The sequence below is a fragment of the Anoplolepis gracilipes genome, chromosome 3 (assembly GCF_047496725.1).
Source record: "Anoplolepis gracilipes chromosome 3, ASM4749672v1, whole genome shotgun sequence".
Classification (NCBI taxonomy): domain Eukaryota; kingdom Metazoa; phylum Arthropoda; class Insecta; order Hymenoptera; family Formicidae; genus Anoplolepis; species Anoplolepis gracilipes.
The window spans coordinates 9,740,264-9,762,375 of NC_132972.1; the positions used below are offsets into that span (position 1 = coordinate 9,740,264).

Consider the following 22,112-nt stretch of genomic DNA (forward strand, 5'->3'; position numbering starts at 1 on the left):
ACTTTGTTCTATTTATACGGGATGTCGCGCGTACCGGTTATACTTGCACTCGGTAGAAAGTGATAACGTGACTCGAGTATTCTCCTCATTTTGCGATTTCACGAGGTTTTATTAATATTCGGGCGATATAATTCGAGTTTCTCCCGGCTAGAGTCTCTATGTATATGTCTCTGCAATCTGCATATGCGGCGCGACATGCAAATTATCTCACCTCTCGTCCTTGGCGTCGCGCCTAGGATCCTTCCTGTCCCGATCCTTATCCTTGTGCCCGTCTGCTTTTTTCACCTTGGACCTCGACTTGACGTCGCCTTTGGCGATCTTGTGCTCGCCGCCGCGTTCGGTGACAACGACCACGGCGGCGCTCTCGTCGCAGGATTGCGCCCCGGAAGTGCCCGAAGACGTGGGGGACGATGATGCCGATGCTGCTCGGCTGTTAGTGTAATCCTGCACGAGGAGCGCACCTCGTTAATCCTGCATTCATTCAACGAAAGCGCGGCGGTTGACGCCGTCGAGTCTGATAGCGCCGATGAGAAAGCTTTAAGCTTACCTTAAACCACTCCGGATAGATCGCACTGATGGTGTCCAGAAGGTCCTGGTCAAGTTGAATCCTCCAGAACGGGGAACCGCTGTCCAACCTGTGGCCAGACTCTGAAACGAAAAATATTGTAAAAGATTAATTTATTTAATGTATTTAATACACAATATTATATATTATATATTATATTTATATATTTATATTATAATTGTATTATATATAATATATATATTTAATAAATTAATATATACGGTGTATGAAGTAAATATGTCATCGCAAATAATTCAGTGCGCGCGGAAGATTTAAAATGCGCAAAAGTTTCGAGGCCGCGGCGCGAAGGATCGCGGGTCGGGCCCTTAAGAGTTATTCCTGCCGCATAAGGGCTAATAATGCCGCACGAGTACAATACGCCCAAAAGGCGTATCAAAACTCCGCGGCACGTCAGTCTCGTTGGTTTCTTTCGCGCATTCCGAGGGATTCCCTGCCTAATTTAAACGTTCGCCGAGTACTGAGAGATCACCCGGCGGGATGCTGAGGAGGCAAAGGACGACGACGCGTCACATCCTTGCGAGAAGGGAAAGGGGGATCTCCTCGTTACGGCGACATTCTATCGGGCGGGACGCGTGCCCAGCCTTCGTAATCGAGGAGAGTGAAAGATGAAAAACGAGGAGCCTTACTCTCAAGGGACTTTCAAATACCCCAGCCGGCGACAGAAACGTCATTTTTGCGTTTAGGGTAAATGCGCTTTCGAAAATGTACGTATTAAATACGTTACATTGATCCAATTCATACAAGTTACTTCAATCATCAAAAAAGTCCGCTTATCAACCCTTAAAAAAATATAAACCATCTATAAACGCGTATAAGCTATCGAGAAAGTGTCTAAATGTAAGATGTTCATCCCTAAATCATCATTTCACATTTGTGATATTTCAACACACTTTGTCATTCACACACAGCAAAATTAAATTATTAATTATTTCCCTAAATATGTCATGTGATTTTTCCTGGGCATTTTGCGCAGATCGAAGCGCTGAAACACGAGAAAAGAGGGATGGAAGGGGGCAAGAAATCTCGCGACAGAGGGAAGAAGAATTTCACCTTAACCCAATAAATGATTAGTGTGCCGGGAGAGCGGCATAAATGCTCAATCAGTATGCGCGCGCGGCGGACAATCCGCTGTAAATCACGCGCCGTGAATCATTCGTCGACATAAATCTAGCCGCGGTCTCTGATCAATACGCTCCTAACCGGTCCGACACATTAGTTAAACGCATTACTAGAGTCGCCGTCGTTTACGGGACACACACGCGAGGTCCATCCCCCACGACCTGCGGTGTTCCCTCTCCCACAAAAAGCGATCTCGGTGATGGCGATGGCCTAATAGCGCCGATTCGAGAATCCATGGCGTAAAGCGATACATCATCGGCGAGTGGATCCGCGTCTCTCCGATCGTTCATTGTACAGATTTATCGAATGTCGTCGAAATTCAGCTAGAGGTTAATGACATGAGACTCGCTGATATTAGTCAAACGATATCGAATTTACGATTTATCGAGCGCTGATAACGAAAGTATTTCGATTAAAGTATAATTTAATGTTTCAATTTTTTTAAATTTTTAATATATTCGCAAAATTTTCGAATATAAGTCATGAATATTTTTCGGATGTTTTTCTTCGTTCTTGACATTGCACTTAAAATAAATGTTTATTTATTTATTTAGCAAGTTTTACGAAGCTTATTTATTTCTCCAAATAAAGTATAAATATAAATATAAAATATATAGTACCAAGTATAAAGAAATGATTAATAATGATATTCTATCATAATTATAATACATAAATACATAAATGATAAATAAAATATAATAGTAATTCAGTACTTAATATTTAAGTGTTAAAGATTCTTAATGCGGGAGGAACGAAATTAGCGATGGAAAAGCAACGAACGTAAGAGGGAACTTTTTATATTCTCCTCAGCAGAAACATATTTCGCGAAAGATTCTGAATGCGAAATGCATTCCTCGGAAGCGACATCGACGGCCGTCGAAATTCGGGCAAATAAATCTCGCGCCTCCCTGCACCCCTTTTTCTCCTCCCCGTTGTTTTCTGTGATCGTATCGCGCGATCGCGAGTTACACATACGCGCATGTACGTACGTACATACGTCGACCTCGTGATGTGTTCGAGAGAGAGAGAGAGAGAGAGAGAGAGAGAGAGAGAGAGAGAGAGAGAGAGAGAGAGAGAGAGAGAGAGAGAGAGAGAGAGAGAGAGAGAGAGAGCACATGCGTGTTGTTTCTACCCGTCTCGTCTGCTTCTGAGTCACTTGTTCCCTCGTCACAGGCTACCCGCCGCGTACTGGTAGCCGCGAAAAACTGCGCGTTGCACTTCGGGAATGTCGTCGGCATGTACAGGGTGTTCCCCTTCGTCGCGATCGTCGATCCACTCGACAAGAACGATGCTGCACGAGTTCGATCATCTCTCTCTCTTTCTTTTCTCTCGTGCGCGACTACCTTTTTTTTTTTGTCTACCTCTTCGTGGAATCACCGAAGACCCTGCTCTTGGCGATGGTTGCGCAGTCGTTGCGACTCTCCGCGGTTTTGACATCATGGCTTATCAGTTATTTTATCATCCAATTTCCATGGCGTAAGGAAATTAAATTAAAAACATCTTATTTCAATTATAATATAGATATAGAATGTTTTAGAGAATTTATTTAGTTTCATTTCTCAATTAAAATTAATATTGCATTTTAATAGCCCGAATTTAAGCAGAAAAAAAAATTTTATTTAAAATTGTAAAATTATTAAACACTACCGAAATTTCTTATGATAATTTGCATATTAATTTTTAAATAAAAATATTTTTTATTCTCCTCTTTTGTGTAGCGCGAACAAGTTAGCATACGTAAGCTATGATAAATGCATTTTCAAGTGGAATTACAGAGGGATTGAATTTTCTTCTCTCTTATTGTATACTCGAGTTAAACGTACGAGAGCATAGCCCTCGCGGGCAGGTCGGAGAAAGGATTTGGGTGGAGAGCAGAGCACGAAGAAAACAGAGAAGAGCCTCTCCAGTGCGAGAGGAGATTCTCTTACAATAGCCGTAAGCTTTGCCGCTCATTAGAGGCGAGGTCGCGGGTCACGTGGAACCGCTTTGTGTTTCGTTCCTGTATATGTAAGTTACATACAAAACAATATTCACGCACGGAGATCCCTTTTCCCTGGATTATACCAAGCTCGCTTTACAGCGAGAGTTGCAATAGATATAATCTCTGATTTCAAAACTCAACAATGTTAATTATTTCCATCGAAATCGTATATATTACGTCTTATGTCTTTAATTATTCCTTCCTTTATGACTAAACAGTTCAAAATATCTTTTCGTTTATTTTCGCGGCAAACAAGTCGACATGCGTAAAACATCAATATAATAGACGTGGCGGCAGTTGACGTCCCGTAGAACCGGAAAAAATTAAGAAACGATCGAGGAACGTCAATCGCACGGCTCGATGGATCTCAAATACATTCTTTCCCATCGGTTTATCGTCATTATTCTCTCGCGCGCGCGCGAGAGAAACCGGTTATTCTCTCGGTAGTACAAATATTACTGCAAAGACAATAATGATCCGTGAAACAAACTAATCGCGGAATGCGTTTCCGGACGTATCTCGCGACCGCTTGTGCATTTCAGGTATTTAACATCCTGTCGGTCGTAAAGCTTTAATTGACGCGGCACGCGAGAGAGACCACGTCTCGAGGGAGGTATCAACGTTCCCGAAGAATCGCTCTAACGAGTACTCGTACTCTCGTATTCAAGCGACTAATCAACGACACGCTGATGGCGAAGAAGTGGCGATCTCTCGACAGGATCCTCTCGAAGATCGGCGCGCGCGCACTATACTATTATACGGGGTGTCCCTTTGTTCCCCGAGCATCCCACACGACTCACATTGAACTCGTACGATTATAAATTGCCCTGAGAAAGCACGGCTGGTCTATGCGAGCGCATCCTGGCCGGTATGCACTATCAGAGGCACGCGAGAGACAACACATGGTAGGTGAATCGCTCGCTCTCTCGCGTGAAACACGTACGCGAATGCGGAGAGACTTATTTACCGGAGGTACCAGGGTCCACTTAACCCGTAACCCCCAGCTTCGTATATCTTGTCGACAATGCGTATGCGATGAATTCAATACTTGCCGCCCTACTACCTCCTCCCACAACCCTTTCCGTTTAACTTTCGTAATGAAATTCGCCCTGAGAAATATGACGCAGTAAGTCGATGGTAGCTTTTAACACGTCCTCTTTCACATTGTATATTTAAATATACAAGGTGTCTTTGATATACCTAGGATATACATGGTAATCTATTCTTACTACTAGACTGTCTATTCAAATCTAAACAAAATTCCTTGACTTTTTCACATATTTTTGTTCAAAATTCCAGTTAAAGGGAATATTTTAAAGATATTTTGGGGCAATTTTCTAAAATAAATTTTTTATTGTATGCATGTTTTTTTTAAATAATTCACTCGTATGAAAAAAAAAAAAAAAACACAAAGCCACTTAAGTTTCAAGTACTAGATTTACAAATTTACATTTTTTATCATTAAAAATTAAAATAAAGAAAATGTACTGCATATTCAATATTTTATTAAGACATTGAATATATAAACAGGGATAGATATATATTTATAATTTACAGTATAAGAGCAAAATTATCAGAGAGAATTTTTTTTTAAATTTCTTAACAAAATTCCCTAATTTCTTCAAGTACAAAAGTTCTCTAAAAATTCCAGATTTTCGATGTTTTTCCAGGGAATATACATTCTATGAAATATTACATATATTTCTTGTAAAAAAATAAATACATTTTTCTTTTGTCAAAATTTCCGGATTTTCAAGATATTTTATTTTATTTTATTAAATATGATAGTACAATCTTTATCCTATTTATATAGATTACTTTTATATTGCATATTGTATTATTACACTACGTATCAATATTTGTGTAAAAATCAACTAAAAAAATACGATTCTTTTAAAACGAGAGTAAATTTTTAAATTCTCGCGACAAAAAGTAAACGGACACTAACTCTGTACTCTCCTTCCGCTCGGTTGATTTCTTCATCGCGCGTAGGCGGGACGCGAGCGGAGATCAAGATGATCAAGCGCACGTTCGATCGGCCGGATCGAACGCGCTACCGATCCCCGCCGTGCGGAACGGATCGACAAATATCATTGAGCGCTGCGTGATTTCTCCTTGGTAGCGCGATGATGAATCGTGGGTGGACGCGATCGCGAGGTGATCGCACGGAAGAGCTCTGATAATCGTCAAATCGAAAAGTTTTGTACGGTCGGTCATCGTCATCGTCGTCATCGTCGTCGTTGTACGGTCGGTGAAAGTCTCGCTGTTGGTCGCGCAGGATGATTGATATCGTTGGCGTAGCCCGACTGGACAACACGAGCCTCCCTTCACTTTGTCGCCGACACGAGTTTCATCTCATCGGGGTTTGTCCATCGAAGAGAGAAATGACATCAATTAAAAAAATTATGACGATGACAAAGTTTTTATGAAAGTATACAGTATATTTATTTCATTTAGATAGCAGTTAAAAGGTAAATTTATCATTCCAATCATTTTCTCTCGATTAAAAAAATGTAAATTTATACCATTTTACACTTTTACCATTTATCACTTCTCTCTCATCTGCTCAATTACTTTTCTTATTCAAAGTGTTGAAACTGTCTAGAGACATTAATGAAGCATCCAATTATTAACTGAAGTGCGTTTCGTGTCAGTCACGAGTTGATAATGAGATTTGCACGTTTTATTGAAAATTCTTCTCGCCCGTTCATCGTAGCGCCCTTCATATCCTCGACAAGACCTTCTCTATAATCGGTCAGCTAACGTTCTGCACTTGGCTCACCGCGAGAGTATATAGTTGAGAATGACATCATCGACAATCTCTCTCCGGCATACACCTAGCGCGCGTAATCGGTGGACGAAGGCGTATCAGCTCTGTGGTATCTTATTTCCGTTCTATTCCCCATCGCGAGCTCTCGTCGCAGACCGGTAAGAGAGGGAGAGAAAAGGATCTCTCGTCGAGAGGCTTAGGGAAAGAGAAAGAAAGAATGAAAGAATGAAAAGGACTCTCGTGCAGCGAGTGTCATTTTCACGCGAGCGGGAAAAGGATGGCGAGAGCTGTCGCGCGCTGTCATGTGTAAATCGCGTCGGCAAAGCGAGCTTATAGCGCGGTATAACTAGCCGAGCATGAATTGATGAACAGCCTTGCAATGATTTACTAATAGGCTGCTCCCGGTGATATACTCTTCGATTTATCCTGACGATGCTATCTCAAGATTTGAAAAAAAGAAATGTGAACGAATGCGATCGAGATTAAAAAAAGCGAAAAAGAAATGATTCTAATCACTTAACAATTTGCTATTTTGTTAATTTCTGCTTTTTATTATTGTATGTTTAAATAATATTATATTATATTACATTAAATAATATTGTATTCTTTTTTAATGGTGTTTTTAATAAAAATTGTATTTTATTTATGATTTTGTATGAAAAATTATAAGATAATAAGATGCGTGATATCTTCACTTTTTCTCGCGGTTCTGACATATCTATCTGAAATTTCATTCTACATATATACAAAAAAAAAACACACGAAACGTCGCGTAAGGAGCATGCAAATTGAGCAATAAACGCATTCACATGCTATCACGCGAATACAATCGGACTTCGACGATCAGGATACTCGACAATATTAAAAATCACAACACGGTTTTCGCGGGCACCCACGCATTCTCGCGAGAGGTGACAAACAGCCTAACGGTGTCTCGATAGCGATCTGGTTTCGGTTTATCCCGTCGCTGTGGCTCTCCTCTCGCCAGCGTCAGTTTACAAGACACATACGCCACACGCGTGATCGTACACGCGGTCGGAACCGTGTACAACATTCTCGTTACGCGCTGCCTTCGTCTTCGATTGCACGTTGCAAATGATAAATGGCAGGATGCGCGCCGAAGTAGTAAAAGACCGACTCTCGAGGTTGGAGACCGCCGAGTGGAATAATTTGCTACCGCTCGCTTATTCGTCCTTTTCATTAAGGCTTCCGAAACGCCGCCAATAATCTCGCGGCTATTATTCCGTATATTTGCGGTAATTGAACGGCGGAGAAATCGCAATAAAAGTGAACGAGATAAAGGGAGAGACAGAGAGAGATTCCACTTGGAATGTGGAGAACGCTTGGTGACGAGAAGCTTAATGATGATTCGCGCTAATAACTTGTTATCGAACTGGATTGACGGCCTCCGACTCGTCTTTTCGAGATAATTCTAGGTCTGCAGCGGTAGATTTTTCACCGATATATCGATCGTAATCGTGTTTCACGTAATCGGTGCAAATAAGAAGAATAAATGCAGCGACGTAATAGCACTAATGACGCGTGACAGATACAAACGACGTGTATATTTCTCAACATATATTATTTAAATCCTCCATTAATATTTACAGTTTATAAAAACACTTTTCCTATACAGAATAAAAGTTTTTTTTTTCGAAAAACGCAATGCGTTAAAAAAATACTACCGATATTCTTGCTCGTACACCCGGTAGACGCGAATCAAGCCGATGTACGATCGGTCTTATGGGGGTGATATGCATGCTGTTGACCTGGCCATGGACCGGTTCGGGTCATTCCTTTTTTCTCCCTTCATCGAAGCCTTTTTTCACTCGCCCTTTCCCTCCTCACCGCGGACTTCGAACGGATATAGTCAGATGTGACGTCACGCGAGGAGGCGTGATAGGCAATATACACGTGCACGTGTGGGTGCACGCGTGCCCCAGGTGTGTACCTGCTATGAAATCCTTTTCTAGAATCGCGCAAAGAATCGAAAGTTGTTCCACTGCGCGTCAACCAGAAAGAGATAGATAGCTACATTCATATTACGATAATGATATAATATCGAAATCATGTAATACAAGATTTCCCGCCTTCGAGAATCGCCAATGAATTCTTAATTAAATTCCGATGCATTGCAAAGAAAGACATCGCGCGATTGTATTGTTATTTTCGTAGAAATAATTAAGAGAAGAAATAAAAGAAGACCGCGGGGGTGAGAAAAAATTTCAACGCGCGGTTGATATGACAGTTGTCTCGCGGGCGCGCAAAAAACCTGTCCAATAATCGATATTGGCACGAGTCCGAGAATCGATCGGCTCGATCGGATGGCGGTGGCGGTATAAAATTGCAAATTTTATATCCTCGTAGCTTCTCTTCTTCCTCTTCTTCCAAGCCACCGTGCCGTGCAACGCGAATATAAGAAATGACTAATTAATAATTCCGACGTATCCGCTAATTTCGTCGTTAAAATCGAACGGAGCGATCTTCGATGAAGGCTGCACTTCCACGAAAGAACGAACGTTCTCCGGATATCTACGACGGATGCGAAACAGCAGATCGATGGGAGACAGGAGAGAGCGATAGGATCGATTTCGATGTTTGCATAGAGTATAGAAGAAAGGTAGTATGCAGTGAATTTCAATTTCCACAAAAGATAAAAATGGATGGAGTAAAGAAGAGCACACATAATGTTTAGGAAACAATACATTCGGATTACATAAGAATCCCTTCGAGAGAAACTATTCAAAATTATATATTTCTTTTGAGAACATAATTTAAGCATTTCAGAAGTTTAATTTAACAGCATAAAATAATAAAATCGACAATGTAAGCTGGTCACGCTCGAGAAATGTAGTTTTAGTGCATCAAGAAGCACGAGACAAGTCCCGTCCTCGACCGGCTCGCAACTTACGGCTGCATTAATTACCTCGTAAGTTACACCCACGAGACTCGCGAGAATCTTTGGCAGTCCCTACGGGTGGTTCTCTCCCTGGTTAAATCGTCGTACAATTAAGCGCCTTTTTTTTTAAGAGCGCCTTGCGGAGTATCACGAACCCGGACAAACGGGGGAATGACTTAAGACCGACGTAACGTTTACGAATAAGAAAAACGAGCGCCCGTTTTCTGAAGCAACGCGCAACCAATGTCGCTTTTCATAGCTATCGTAAACAAGTTTTAAAGCGGTGTGATTAATAACGTTGTGCGCTATCTGTTTTTTTTTTCTGTTCGGCGATCACGCGATGTACGAGAATATTTATGAAAAGAAGTAGGGAAAAGTGCGCGATATTTTTTAGGACACGCTTTAGTTTCCTTACATTTTTATTTCACTCTCCCGATGTCCCTATCGTTGTCATTAATGGACCTTGGATCGCGTAATTGTTTGCGAGAAGCAACAAAGAAGCAAATGAGACACGAGCGGCACGAGCTGTGGCCGTGAAATCGAGGATTTCATTCCGGTCACTGGGGATTTCAGAATCCACGAAGAAGACGGACATCTCAATCGCCGTCGCGGAACATCCGCGGTGGTCGACAATGGCGGCCAATCGCATATATCCCCGGTGAGTCGGTGTTCACGCCTGCTAATCACCCGTGAGTTCAGACCTCGTACGAGGGTGATTAATGGATCGGGACCGAGTCCCAGGTACCGCGGGACAAAGTTACGAGCGAACCTACCGCAGCCCTATATCAATCCTGATTTCCTGACGCTGCTTTCACAAAGGAGCCCTTCTTCTTCTTCTTCTCCTTCTCCTGCTCTCTTCCTTATGCCGGATTCTCCCGTAGTACAATACAATGAACCCTTGAAGCATGCATCACCCTGTCTCGATTATTCGCTCTCGCCGGCATCTCCGACCAAATTATATTAAAATCTGCGCCGCGTAACCGAGGAGATCACTATTCTTCTTTAAGGAAAAAAGTGAGATTTCCATGTGACATCAAGAATTTTAAAATGTTTACAGATACGCAATTGTTCTCTTTTCGTCATTAAATCGGTTGAAAATTTAATTTGTTGCAATATATTACATAAAAAATTATTCTAAAATAAAAACTGCTTCCTTAATTTCTTTCTTTTTTCTAGAATTATTTAATTGAAATATCTCGTTAGCCGCGCAATCCCGGAAGGATGTTCGCAAATATTTCAAGCGTGTAATCGCATCATCCGCTTACGGCGTTCAAGAGCGCGCAATATTCGTGCGCCGAGCGACTTTGCGAGGAATTCTGAGGATTCCGACGCGACGGTGAAAGACCCGAAGAATTCGAGCAATTTTGTCCTGAAATTTCTATGGTACGTTAGAAACGCGAAGCCGAAGAACTTTTCGCGCGCGAACGATCGGCATTTTATCCGGCGCGACGGAGAGAAAAGCGCTGTTCATAACTAAAGAGAGAAATGTACTCTCGCGGAGAAGAGAAACCTCTTCGAGAGGGGTCCTTCATTAGCATCGATCGGCGATCTCGTGGCGTGGGAGAGATTGTTTATCTTGAGCGTCCAAGATATTCCGAGACGCCCCGCGCGAATATTCCTGAATTCTTCGTCGTCGTAATTTACCGAGATTAAGGCCTCCGTCGCGACCGTCATCCGCCGAAATTTTTTTTCATCGTGCCTTCTGTATATACCACTTGGCGATCCGTTCGGCTTCTTATCTCGTTTCACGCGTTTCCACAGTGCCTCTCGTGGTTGCTCTCGTCTGTGGCAACGTGCCGCTGCGTATAGTGGTAATATTGAGTCGTCAGGACGACACCCACGCGGTCGACGGGAAGGGCTGCAGGGATGAAAAGAAAAAGAGCGAGCGTAGGAGAATCGCGCGCACCTCGTGGAAACGCCCGATAAATCTTCTTTCGCACGTATAATTAACTTCAGCTGCTTTCCCCTCCACCGCACGCGTTCCTCTTTCACATTCGAACGTTCGTTTTTTTTCCGTTTCGCTTATTTTCGAGATTCCCACCGTGGCAAAAGAACCTTGAGAAACACGATTATAAAATACGGCAAAGGGAGAATTATAAATGAATGATGTATAATAAAAATTCTCTAATTTATTCGATTGAAAAAATTAATATTTAGTAATAGAGTGCGTTTTCGACTTGACAAGAATGAAAGTGTTTTACAAATCTGTTAATAGTTTTTCAGTAATTTCTTTCAGTAAAAATTAATCTTTCATTCATCTAAAATTATTTTATAATTTATTATAATTTCTTGAAAAGATCAAAACTTATAATACAAGCGATGAATTGGAATAATGGTCAACTGGGAATAACCTACTTCGATATATCGGCTGATCTACACGCTCGGAGGCCCTGCAAGGAAACACGAGCATCAATGTTTACCCTCACAGGTATGCTAGGCGCGCCGATTGAGCTGTCAAGTTCTAGATTACATTTGTCATAAGCTGTAACTGTTCCACGTGTCTTAATCTATGATCGGCCGTGCTCAAAGCACGATGGTACAACGTGCAGTTACGTTTATCTGACATTCGGCACTCGTCCCCGTGAATAGAGTTCACACGAGATTCTAGATTGATCGTTTCATCCGTTTAAACTCGCATCGTAGAAGGGACTGCGCGGCATCGTATTAATTTTCTAATAAAGTAAATCCGTATAATCTATCTCGCTCGTTAATCTAAATATGCATATGCGGCCTTTAACGCTCTGATGCAGCGCAATATAAATTCAATAAATGGTTGGAGGTCTTGCCACGGTCTCGGTGGAAAGTTTATTCAAGTCAATATTTTATCCATAATTATGAGAGAGAAATATTCAAATTAGTAAATAAAAAATAAATAAATTGAGTAAATTATATACATATAATTAAAAGATTAATTTAATTACAAAAAATTAATTAATGTCAAAACAAAATAATAATAATAATGTTATATTTACAACAAGTGAATTTGTTTCATTTCTTAAAAAAAAAAAAAAAATTGAAACGAAAAAGAGAAATTTTTAACCAAACGCATGTTTGTGATTTTTAACTGACTCTCAGGTTAGAGGTCCAATTTCTCATCCGCCTATCTGCCCATTCTATATTCGGTGCGCAAATAAATCATAAAGTGTCAAATGTCAGTCAAATGGATTGTTGACGTCGTGCCAAGAGCCATAGCACGGTTGCGGCTTGATAACCGACGAATGGGAGATAGTGTCGCAATAGCATCCGTCAATATCGCGTGGGGAATATATACGTCTATTACGCTCGGTAACATCGCAAACGTCACATCATTCGTCTTGATGGGAATTAGCCGTTCTCTTAGGTCGCGGATTTCATGATCACGTCGACCGGTATCTCGATTTAAATTAGCACGTACCATCGCAATATCGCCCTTCTCCGATCTCACGGGATCAGAACGTGGCATCTTAATCATGGCCGTGACACTATTGTACTTGCAAACCCGTTTGTTCGCACTTCCGTAGATAGTTATTAATCGTCAACGATGATTAATGATTTGATGGCGCGAACTCGATTTTCGACGCCGACGACTCAATGCATGATCGATACGCATAGGTTCATCCGTGCGGAAGAAAATAATTAAAAAAGAAATCCTTAGAATAAAAAAAAGAGAGAGACATTATTCACCTTCGTGATTATATCTGATTATACTTATAAAAATCAATCTATAATCACATCTATAAATATTGTAAAAAATATATTTGATAGTTAAAACTGATGCGCATATATTTTATGACATGGCTTTTCCTATTTTCGTAATTATTGTTAAGTGATAGAACAATGAAAAGTAAGATCTAGCTTAGCCTACGCAATTTATTTCTTTCCCCAGAAATAATTCTTTCAGAACAAAGAATTATTTATCATCGTAAAAAATATCGTAAAGCAACTTCATCGTGAAAGAAAGTGAAAAATTAAATACATCGATGGACAAGCAACTGCGCGAAATGACGTTAAGCGACCATCATTACCAAAGAGAATCGATTCGTTAGCTGCGTGAAAGAAATAAAGTTATAGCCCCGGTGACTCTTCCAAGTCGTAAAACACGTTACTCACGGCAGACGATCGCTGAAGATCGAAACGCACTTATTGCGAGAGACAAAGACGCGGTGTAATCAGGCGCGTCGATTATGTGAACACGTCGAATGACAACTCTGGACGAGCTTAGCAAGCTCGCATAAATCCCGGCAAAACGCACGGCCGACATATCTCGCCCACACGATATGCCTATAATCACACACGACAAAACAGCCACCAATCGGCGCGATCCGTCTCCGGAAGCCATCTTGCAGGAACGAAAAGTACGCGAGAGGACAAAAAGGCGAGTCCACGCGATAGAATTTGCTTTCCGGCGATCGATCCAGCCCGCCTACGATACCTCTTTCGTCACGTCGTAATCATCGATAAACTGTAACATTCGCGTCATTAGTCGAGCATTCCGTCCAAAGTTGAATATTAATGCACATGTGATTTCGTATGTAATCCGACTGTGTAGATCAGCTCTGCGTAGATCCGTTTCGAATTAATCACCATATTACATCAAAGTGCGCAATTAATGGAATTCATTTTGCTACGTGACTATTGATTATAGCACTTAGGAATATCCTAGCGAATGAAAGTGAATATAATATGTAGTTTGAGTTTAATTGCAATTGCAACTTACAAAAAAATTTATCACACTTTTAATCAATGAAAATTTGTCATTAAAAATAAAGTAGAAATTCTGGGACATTCTTCGGATACGTAATGTTTGCGTGGCAGTTAATTTTTTGCAGGAGCAAACGCGATTAGTTTGAGAAAATGAGCAAGAAAGATAGAAAATTCTACCTCGTTAGCAGCTCGTTAAACTGAGCGATAACTTTTTTCTCTAGATACCGTGAAAGAAGCTTCTAGCCTTTGGAACTAGCACATAAGCTAAGGATTTGCGCGAGCTTATGTTTTAAGAACAAATATATTTTCGAGATATTTCACATTATTTCGTAAAAAGATAAATGAGAGTTTATATGTTATATTAAAAAAGTTTATATATCGATTTATCTCTTACCACAAACATACGGATTCTTCCCAACAAATACTTATATCTTGTCTTAAAGATGTATATAAACTTTTTTACTGACACATTTATATACTCACAGTATATAAAAAAATAAAATAATTAACATCCATTGACCATGATTACATTGGATGTAACATTGTGTATTTCACATTTCGTCGCGTATGTCGGCGCGTTTGGATCAACAAAAGCCGACGATGTGTCCTCTTTCAAGCAGAGGCGGACACGAGTTACGCCGCCCGAACGAGAATCCATGGTAAATACATTCGAAAAGGTCATTTTCGCGCCCGAGCCGTCGAACGGTGGCAAATTACCGTCGAACGATTTCACGGCGGCGGCCGCTTATAAATGTCGGTCGCCGACTGACAGCCTAACGATCACGTGGTCGAATTGATGACTACCGTTACCTTAATCACAGGTCGGCAATATTCCAGCTAACAAGTTAAGGATCGGGCCCGCGTATAGTCACGCGTTGCAACTACACGGGCCTTTGATGAGAGAGTGGGACCCAGGGTCCTCTTCGCGGTCTCGCTGTCATGCCGATTTTCGCGTGTCTGACACTTCAACCTGGCGCAATCAAAATATCCAACAACATCGGCGATAACGATTCAATGTTCCTGTTGTAAAAGTAGGTGTTAAAAGCGTCTTTAATGTCAAGTATTTCGAATAAATCGCGATACAAAATTCAACTAGAAAAAGCTTCTATATTTTTAATAAAATTTTGTTATCGATCTAAATCATCATTAAAATATAATCAAACAGCATTTAAAGTACCGCTTATATAAGGAAATTTAACTTAATTTAATTTGTATTTAATATAAGTAATTTATATCTGAATTTAATCTCTCATTGATAAGCTTCAATGAACAATACTAACTATAGTTAGTTGAATTTTTTGTCTGTATCTCTGTACAAAACTGCTTTAAAATTACTATCCAATCAATTTCTGTACAATTAAATAATTAGAGCAAAATGTCAATGACACGATAATGTAATGATATATAAGGGAAAATAATATTAGATAATAATATATTTCTTATATTATTTTCATGTATTCAAAAAATGAATTGGACATGGAATTTTGAACCTGTAATTAGAACTTAACACCTTCAAAATAAAGATACAGAATTGCGAACTCAGTTCTACTCAGATTTTTATTTTCGTTGAAAATTTCAAATACCGATTTATTTCGCAATTAAATCTTTAGATGGAATATCGTTGTGCAAAGTTTTATATTCAAAGCATGCAGCGTATTTACTCTTAATTTCTAACAATTTTTGTGTTTTTTTCTTTATTATAATTTTGATTCGTATACATTTTATTTTTTTTCATATTTTGAGATTAACCGGACATCTTCCTGCAAATCGAACTCTGGTTGCGTGGCTAATGTTGTCATTATCGTATCGCGTTTCGAAAGATTGCACGGCTCGTTGCCGAGCTCTCGCGTATTACGCTCGGCGGCGTTTGTCCGACGTGATCGGCGCAAACGAGGAGATACGTTCCCGTCCGCTCGGCGTTTATCTGCGATCTACCGATCGTTCGTAAAGGCGCGTCTTTGTACCGGGCTGCTGAGCTCTGATCATCCTTTTCCTCGCCGCCCTACGTGTTCTCTCGTATACAACATCGCGCACGATCGACGTCGTTTGCCATCGCGTCATAGCTTCGACGTTTGTCGACGATGTCGAAGCCGTGTATTCTACAGAGCGAAACAAGCCGCCACTTTTTATATGCCTCGCGATCGTCCCCCTTTATCGTCTACAATTGTAATTGTAAATAATGCCGTAACGACCAAGTCAAAAATAAACCTTTCTATATATATTCACATCTCGCAATTTTTTTTTCACCGTATATCCTCTTTGAAATCAAGACTTTTGCGCAATTGAATATATTCGTAATAAAAACTAACTCATTATTTTGTATTTAAAAACCTGCACTTTAATGTTTGCGTTTGCTTCGAAAGTTATTGGAGCAATTAAATCAGCTGTTTAGTATGCGTTGTCATTCTCGGTTGCTTCTAGTGTAATTTCTCTTTTTTTCCTTTCTCTCGTGATAACGTTGGTTGCACAATGGTTTGCGCGAAGGTTCGACTACGAAAACGTCGACGCGAGGAGATCCATCAATCCGAGGCCAGTTCAGCGTGTATGTATCTCTCCGGGACAGGAGAGTATCGATCGTATCGACCCTGCTTGTCGAGGCGCGCGTAGGTACGCGCGAGTCCGACGAAAGTATCGGGATTCTTGTCTGTTGGCTTGACCACCAGAGGCGATTCCCGCGTCCCCTTCATCGCTCGCTACGTCCACGTTCCTCTTCATGATCCAGCTCTCCGTTCGCGGATACATACGATCCATCGAGATCACAAGCGATGATTTTCCCACGACCTTTTCGCTCGGTATTTTATTAATCGCGCGATAAGAACGATTCTATTCCTATCTATAACGCTTCTTGCTTTATGTCTTTATATGTCTCTAATTAGTTATTTTGTAAATTGGTTAACTCCTACTTCGTACTGATGGGTCATTTTCCCCTGCAATTTCCAACAGTATCAATTTCTCGAAAATAAACGGTCGTAGGATAATATATATGCAAATTATTTTTTAAATTTATTACTCTAATTTTTATTTAGAAGTATTAAAGAAGGTAGGTATATAAACTTTTTCAGATCTTTTAAACATTTTCACCCATTGAAAAATACGTGAACCCATGTAGTATAGTATAGTTCGAAGGTAGCAAAAATAATAGTATGGAAGTATGGAGTAAGGGTTAAAATTGATCTCTTCAAGTATCTCTGTTTGCAATTAAATGATTAATTATATTATTATGTTTATCGTGAACGATCATATGTATAGCTGCGCTTCGCACAAATATGAAGCTATAGATTATAGGTAGTGTAACCAACCCATCGAGCCGCACTTTTATCTCGATGATCAGCGTTTTTTTGATCGAGCCCGCATATTCGATTCGAGATGTGCGATGTGCTCCTCCTCCTACTTTTTCTTCGATCTTTCCTGAGTGTATTTCTCCGAGAACCACACGGCGATATTAACCCATTAACGTTTATAAATCGTCGCCGAATGGCACGTGAGTTGCCTAAAGAATATGTTTCGCGATGTGCATTTCCAATGCCGAATATCACGTGGGCTCCCGTACTAATAATTCACCAGGAACGGATTAGTGATATAAGATTCAATAGAAAAAAAAACCAAAAGCAGAAAGCGTTGACAAATCGATACTATGTATATAATTAAATTATTTAATAATTATATCTTTTATTGTATTATATATATACTTTTTTATGTATATAATTAATATGATTTAATAATATATATATATAATGTTTTATAATTTTATATTAATATTAAAAATAAAGAGAAAATTTATTTTAAAAAATTGAATAAAATTTTTCGTAAAAAAGGATTTTTAAATTTTTTGTTTCCATTTTTCACCAAATACGTCTAAAATAAAGAAAAATTAAAAATACATTTCAATCAAGAAATATGTTTTTAGCCGGTTCGTCCCTGCTTCTCGAAGAAGTAGAGAGTAGTGGGAAGAGGACGGAGAAAGAGAAACGTAACGAGAGAGCACGTAAGAAGGTGGAAGAGACCGTGTCACGTCTGCGGAATCGCTGCGGAAATGCCTGCTCGTGACTCGTCGAGTGTCACGTGTCGCGGGCTTACTACAGTGCCTCGCGATGGACGATTATTTCCCTTTCGTCTTCTTATTACGCAACGATCGAATAGAGAGGCGTCTGAAATGACGACGGACCTGTTGTCTCTCCCTGCGAGATGCACGCGGATATATAAAAATGGCGTATTTACAACCGCGTGTACACACGTGCCACACGCTACACAATATCTCCGAGCTTCCTTTAATCGGCTACCTCGAAACGTTCGTATATTATACCGTTACCGATGGTTTTCTTCGTCGTCAACAACCACCACCACGTTGTCAAAGATAATGCAGCGTTGCAACACGAGGATGTCGTCGCACCGAGACATCAAACATCGTCGTTCAAAACATCTCCGGACGCTCGTGTCCGGATCGTAATTAATACGTTGCCGGAAAATACGTTCTCTTACATCGCTTCGTGTCGGATAAAATGAATTATCACCGACAATTATTATCGAGTGAAATACGACAGGAGGGGTCAGACGCGAGGTGAGGCGCGTGACAGCCGACAATTATTCCTAATGCGCGCCTTCTAAGCGGTCAGCGTGTAACGGGAGAGAGAGAAAGGCCGTAATTATTATCCCCGAGCGGGTTTTCAATCGAGGATTATTCGGCGAAAGACATTCTTCGCGGGCGACCGTATCGAATCGAAAGTCGAGGACCTCCGCGAGATCGGCCCACCTATTCGTCCATAATAATATAAGATAATAATAGAACCGATCGAACGTGCGCACACCGATCGATTGAGCGATAGACGACGAATTTCCAACGTGAGAGAAAGAGAAAAAGAGAGAGAAAGAGACGTGATTAATTATTATCCGCCGTCCGCATGCGGATTAATTAGTGGATTCGTCGTGCGACGGCACGTCCAATGCCAAGAAGACGTCGACGACGAGGAGAGCTCTAGCTACACACCGGGATGTTATTAATTGATCACGGACAGGTACTAATTGCGCCTCTATCGCGTCGGGAAACGAGCCGCGTGTACACGTCTCAAAGTCAAGTTTACTGATTTACGAATCCATCAGCTTACGAGAGACGTTAAATGATTCGGGTTGCACTCTTTCTATATCGCTGCGGCTATTTTTTCGATCTAAATTTCCTGGGCGCGATTCTTACGCATAAGACACGCTTAAAATAAATCTAGATACTTTAGGATCTTCATACTTTTTATTATATGTATGAATTCTCGACATTTTTGATGTAGAAAAATGTGAATTCAAAGCAAATTTGAGGAATACAAAATAGGAAAGCATATAAATAAATAATGACATCTGTCAAAGTATATAAATCTTGGTCCAGCACATGTAATCCTCATGACACCGAGCTTGTGTCATCCAATAATTGCAAATTGATCGTTCCTTCAATAGTACTATAAATAAGATTTTCCGCTCTACTTCAACGAAACGAATTTTTAATTGAGATAAAAAGAGTGTGCTGCTGGCAGATACCGCGAGCGATACACGTCGGCGAAAATAATTCCGTCCGGAGTACTCCGATAACGTCAACAAAATTACAAGGTAACGAACTTACATTTCGCCCGGTCGCCGATCCTCTGTATAACGGCGATCGCCGTGTAACCGTCGTTCTCAAAAGATAATGAGCGGTGTGATTGATCGTGGAGGTAATGAAACTTGCCCCAGAGCGAGATCCACGTGCGCGAAAAAGGACGGCGAACTTGCTCTGCCAATTGCGAAAACTCCGCGGGAGGCGATGTGTCGTTCAGTTGACGCAGCGCCCGACTGTCTGTGAAGATTACGAGCCGTACGATAACACTTGTGTGTATGTTGTTTTTCATCTCGAGGAGAGAGAAAGAAGAGTGGGGGTAATATACGTGCCGTTCGAAAAAGCTTGACACCTGATAAAATGACCTTATGAATGTCAAATGTTATTCAAGAAAAATCAATATTTACATCTACGGGCTGTTCGATGAGAAAAGACCTATACGCACTGTATTTTTCTTTCCTTTTCTCAGATTCTATTTACGAGTGTTTTTCGTTTATATAGATTAAATTAATTTAGAGTCGATTACGGTGTCCTAAGTGGCGATAATGAACGAAGACTGGAAGGTCCGCGCGACAGACACTTCGTTGAGATTCTCCAGTCGATTAGATGAGATAAAAAAAGGGGGGGAAAGAGGCGCGGTTTCTTTGAAGATCACAAGCACTCAGGTTAACAGACGTTATTTATCACGCAGAGGATTATTAAATACCGCGGTTACGCAAGCCGGTCAGTCTTCTCGTCTCCGGTATCTGGAGCGGGGATCAAGATCGATGGAAGGTGGAGGAACACCAATCGGAACTAATGTACTCTCTACCTAACTCGCCGTTACTAATTCACTCTTTTTTTCAATCTCAGAGATAAAAAAAAGGAAATATGAGAGAGACTAAAAACAAAGTAGTTCTCGTAAACGCAGGTCCGCTGAACCCTCATTATCATTAGATGCATCGTCTTCACGCCAGGCAATTAAATCTTGTTGCAAATAAAAATGTGAAATCGAAGATATTTGTATGAAACCTCATTTGTGGGATGAATAATTAGAGTAGGGATCAGATTCTTCACGAGTATGTAGTTTGTTACGTATTGAAAAGATGCGTACATCGACAGAAGCACACTTTAAAAAAGTATATCATAAAATTGAACTAACATGTAACAATATTATTTGAATATTATACATATTGTTTGTAAAAGACCGAATTTTAATAAAATGCGAGAATTATATTTATAATATTTATAAGCATCTTCTTACAAACGTTCAACGCACTCTCCCAGATTCGATTACAGTTTATTTTTTATAAAGTATATCTTCTCAAGTAGAGAAAACAAGTCTATATATCGTTCGTCAAATCATCATTCGATTTCGATGTAATGACGTTGGATTGAAATTTGCTTACATGATATTGATTCGCGTTCCTACATGTAATGTACCGTATATGAGCTTATTCAATCGAACGGCAATAGGAAAAATCGTAAAAAATATTTTTTACAATATTGGTTTTAGCGCTCAAAATGCTAAAGGTTTTTTATCTTTTCTACAGTGCTAAAATCTTATTAAAAAGCTGAAAATACGACAATCATGATTTTTTATTCCTCCTCTTGAGACTTACTCAGATATACCTTTATACGACATACGAAAAATCAATTTCCGACACGGAGGTCTATTCCATTACAATCATTTTTATAATAATTTTCTTATAGCAAGAGATATGTATATTATCAGTATTTTTCGCAAATTGTCCTACCTATTCACCGTCATCAACGTAACACGCACGTAACCTGGTCGGGCAAATACATCATTCACTTGAACCGAGGTAGAAGGAAAGTTTTTCCGCGAAGAGTTCTTTTCCAAGTTCTTAGGAATCGGTAGTCGGCGCGGTCACAGGATCGCGTCCAGAGCGCAAGGGTGGATAAGTAGAAGGCAGAGTCCGCAGACTATAACGTAGGTGATTTCAGCAGAATTCATGGTTGCTTGATTACGAGTAATAAACCGCGCGTTAAGACAAGATTTATGAGCATCTCCGGGCACCTATAGTCCCTGATCGCCACCCGGGGGCCCGTTTCGTTGCCGTTCTCTCATCGCTCGCGATCCATACCACGTGATCTTATCCTTGTCTGCCGATAGATTCGAGAGCAAATCGAAAGCGAACAAAATCGAAAATGGATTTAAAATATATTAATATCTTGATTTAATTATTTATCTTAATCATTTTTATCATTGACGTCTGTAGGTGATGATCCATTTCTTATGAAAAATGTATTTTTATCATATTTAATAAATATTTAATTTGATTCGCGATATGATTAATTACAAAGAAAATTTATTATAATTACATAATATAAGTAATATTAAATAAATAATAAATAAATTGATATTTAAATAAATATTAATTAAATAAAGTTATGGGTATCAATATCATTTTATTGTTCAAATTAATATTTTTTAAATAATAACGTTTTCGTAAACCTAAATGAGAGAATTGTTTTAAAAAAGTATTCGCGATAATT

At 40.0% G+C, this 22,112-nt stretch overlaps 1 protein-coding gene across 5 annotated transcripts in view; it reads right to left on the bottom strand.

The window, feature by feature from the left end:
• Window positions 1–22,112, bottom strand: part of LOC140663823 (uncharacterized) — a 181,422-nt gene that overhangs the window by 64,653 nt on the left and 94,657 nt on the right. For 2 of the 5 annotated variants that reach the window (XM_072888318.1, XM_072888319.1), the window contains exons 2-3: window positions 548–648; window positions 212–444 (exon numbers count right to left, since the gene is read on the bottom strand). In XM_072888318.1, the coding sequence (XP_072744419.1) occupies window positions 212–444; window positions 548–648 (334 nt within the window). Of the gene's footprint in view, window positions 1–211; window positions 445–547; window positions 649–19,640; window positions 20,823–22,112 lie in introns of those variants that run through there. The other 3 variants (XM_072888322.1, XM_072888324.1, XM_072888323.1) reach the window with 2 other exon arrangements.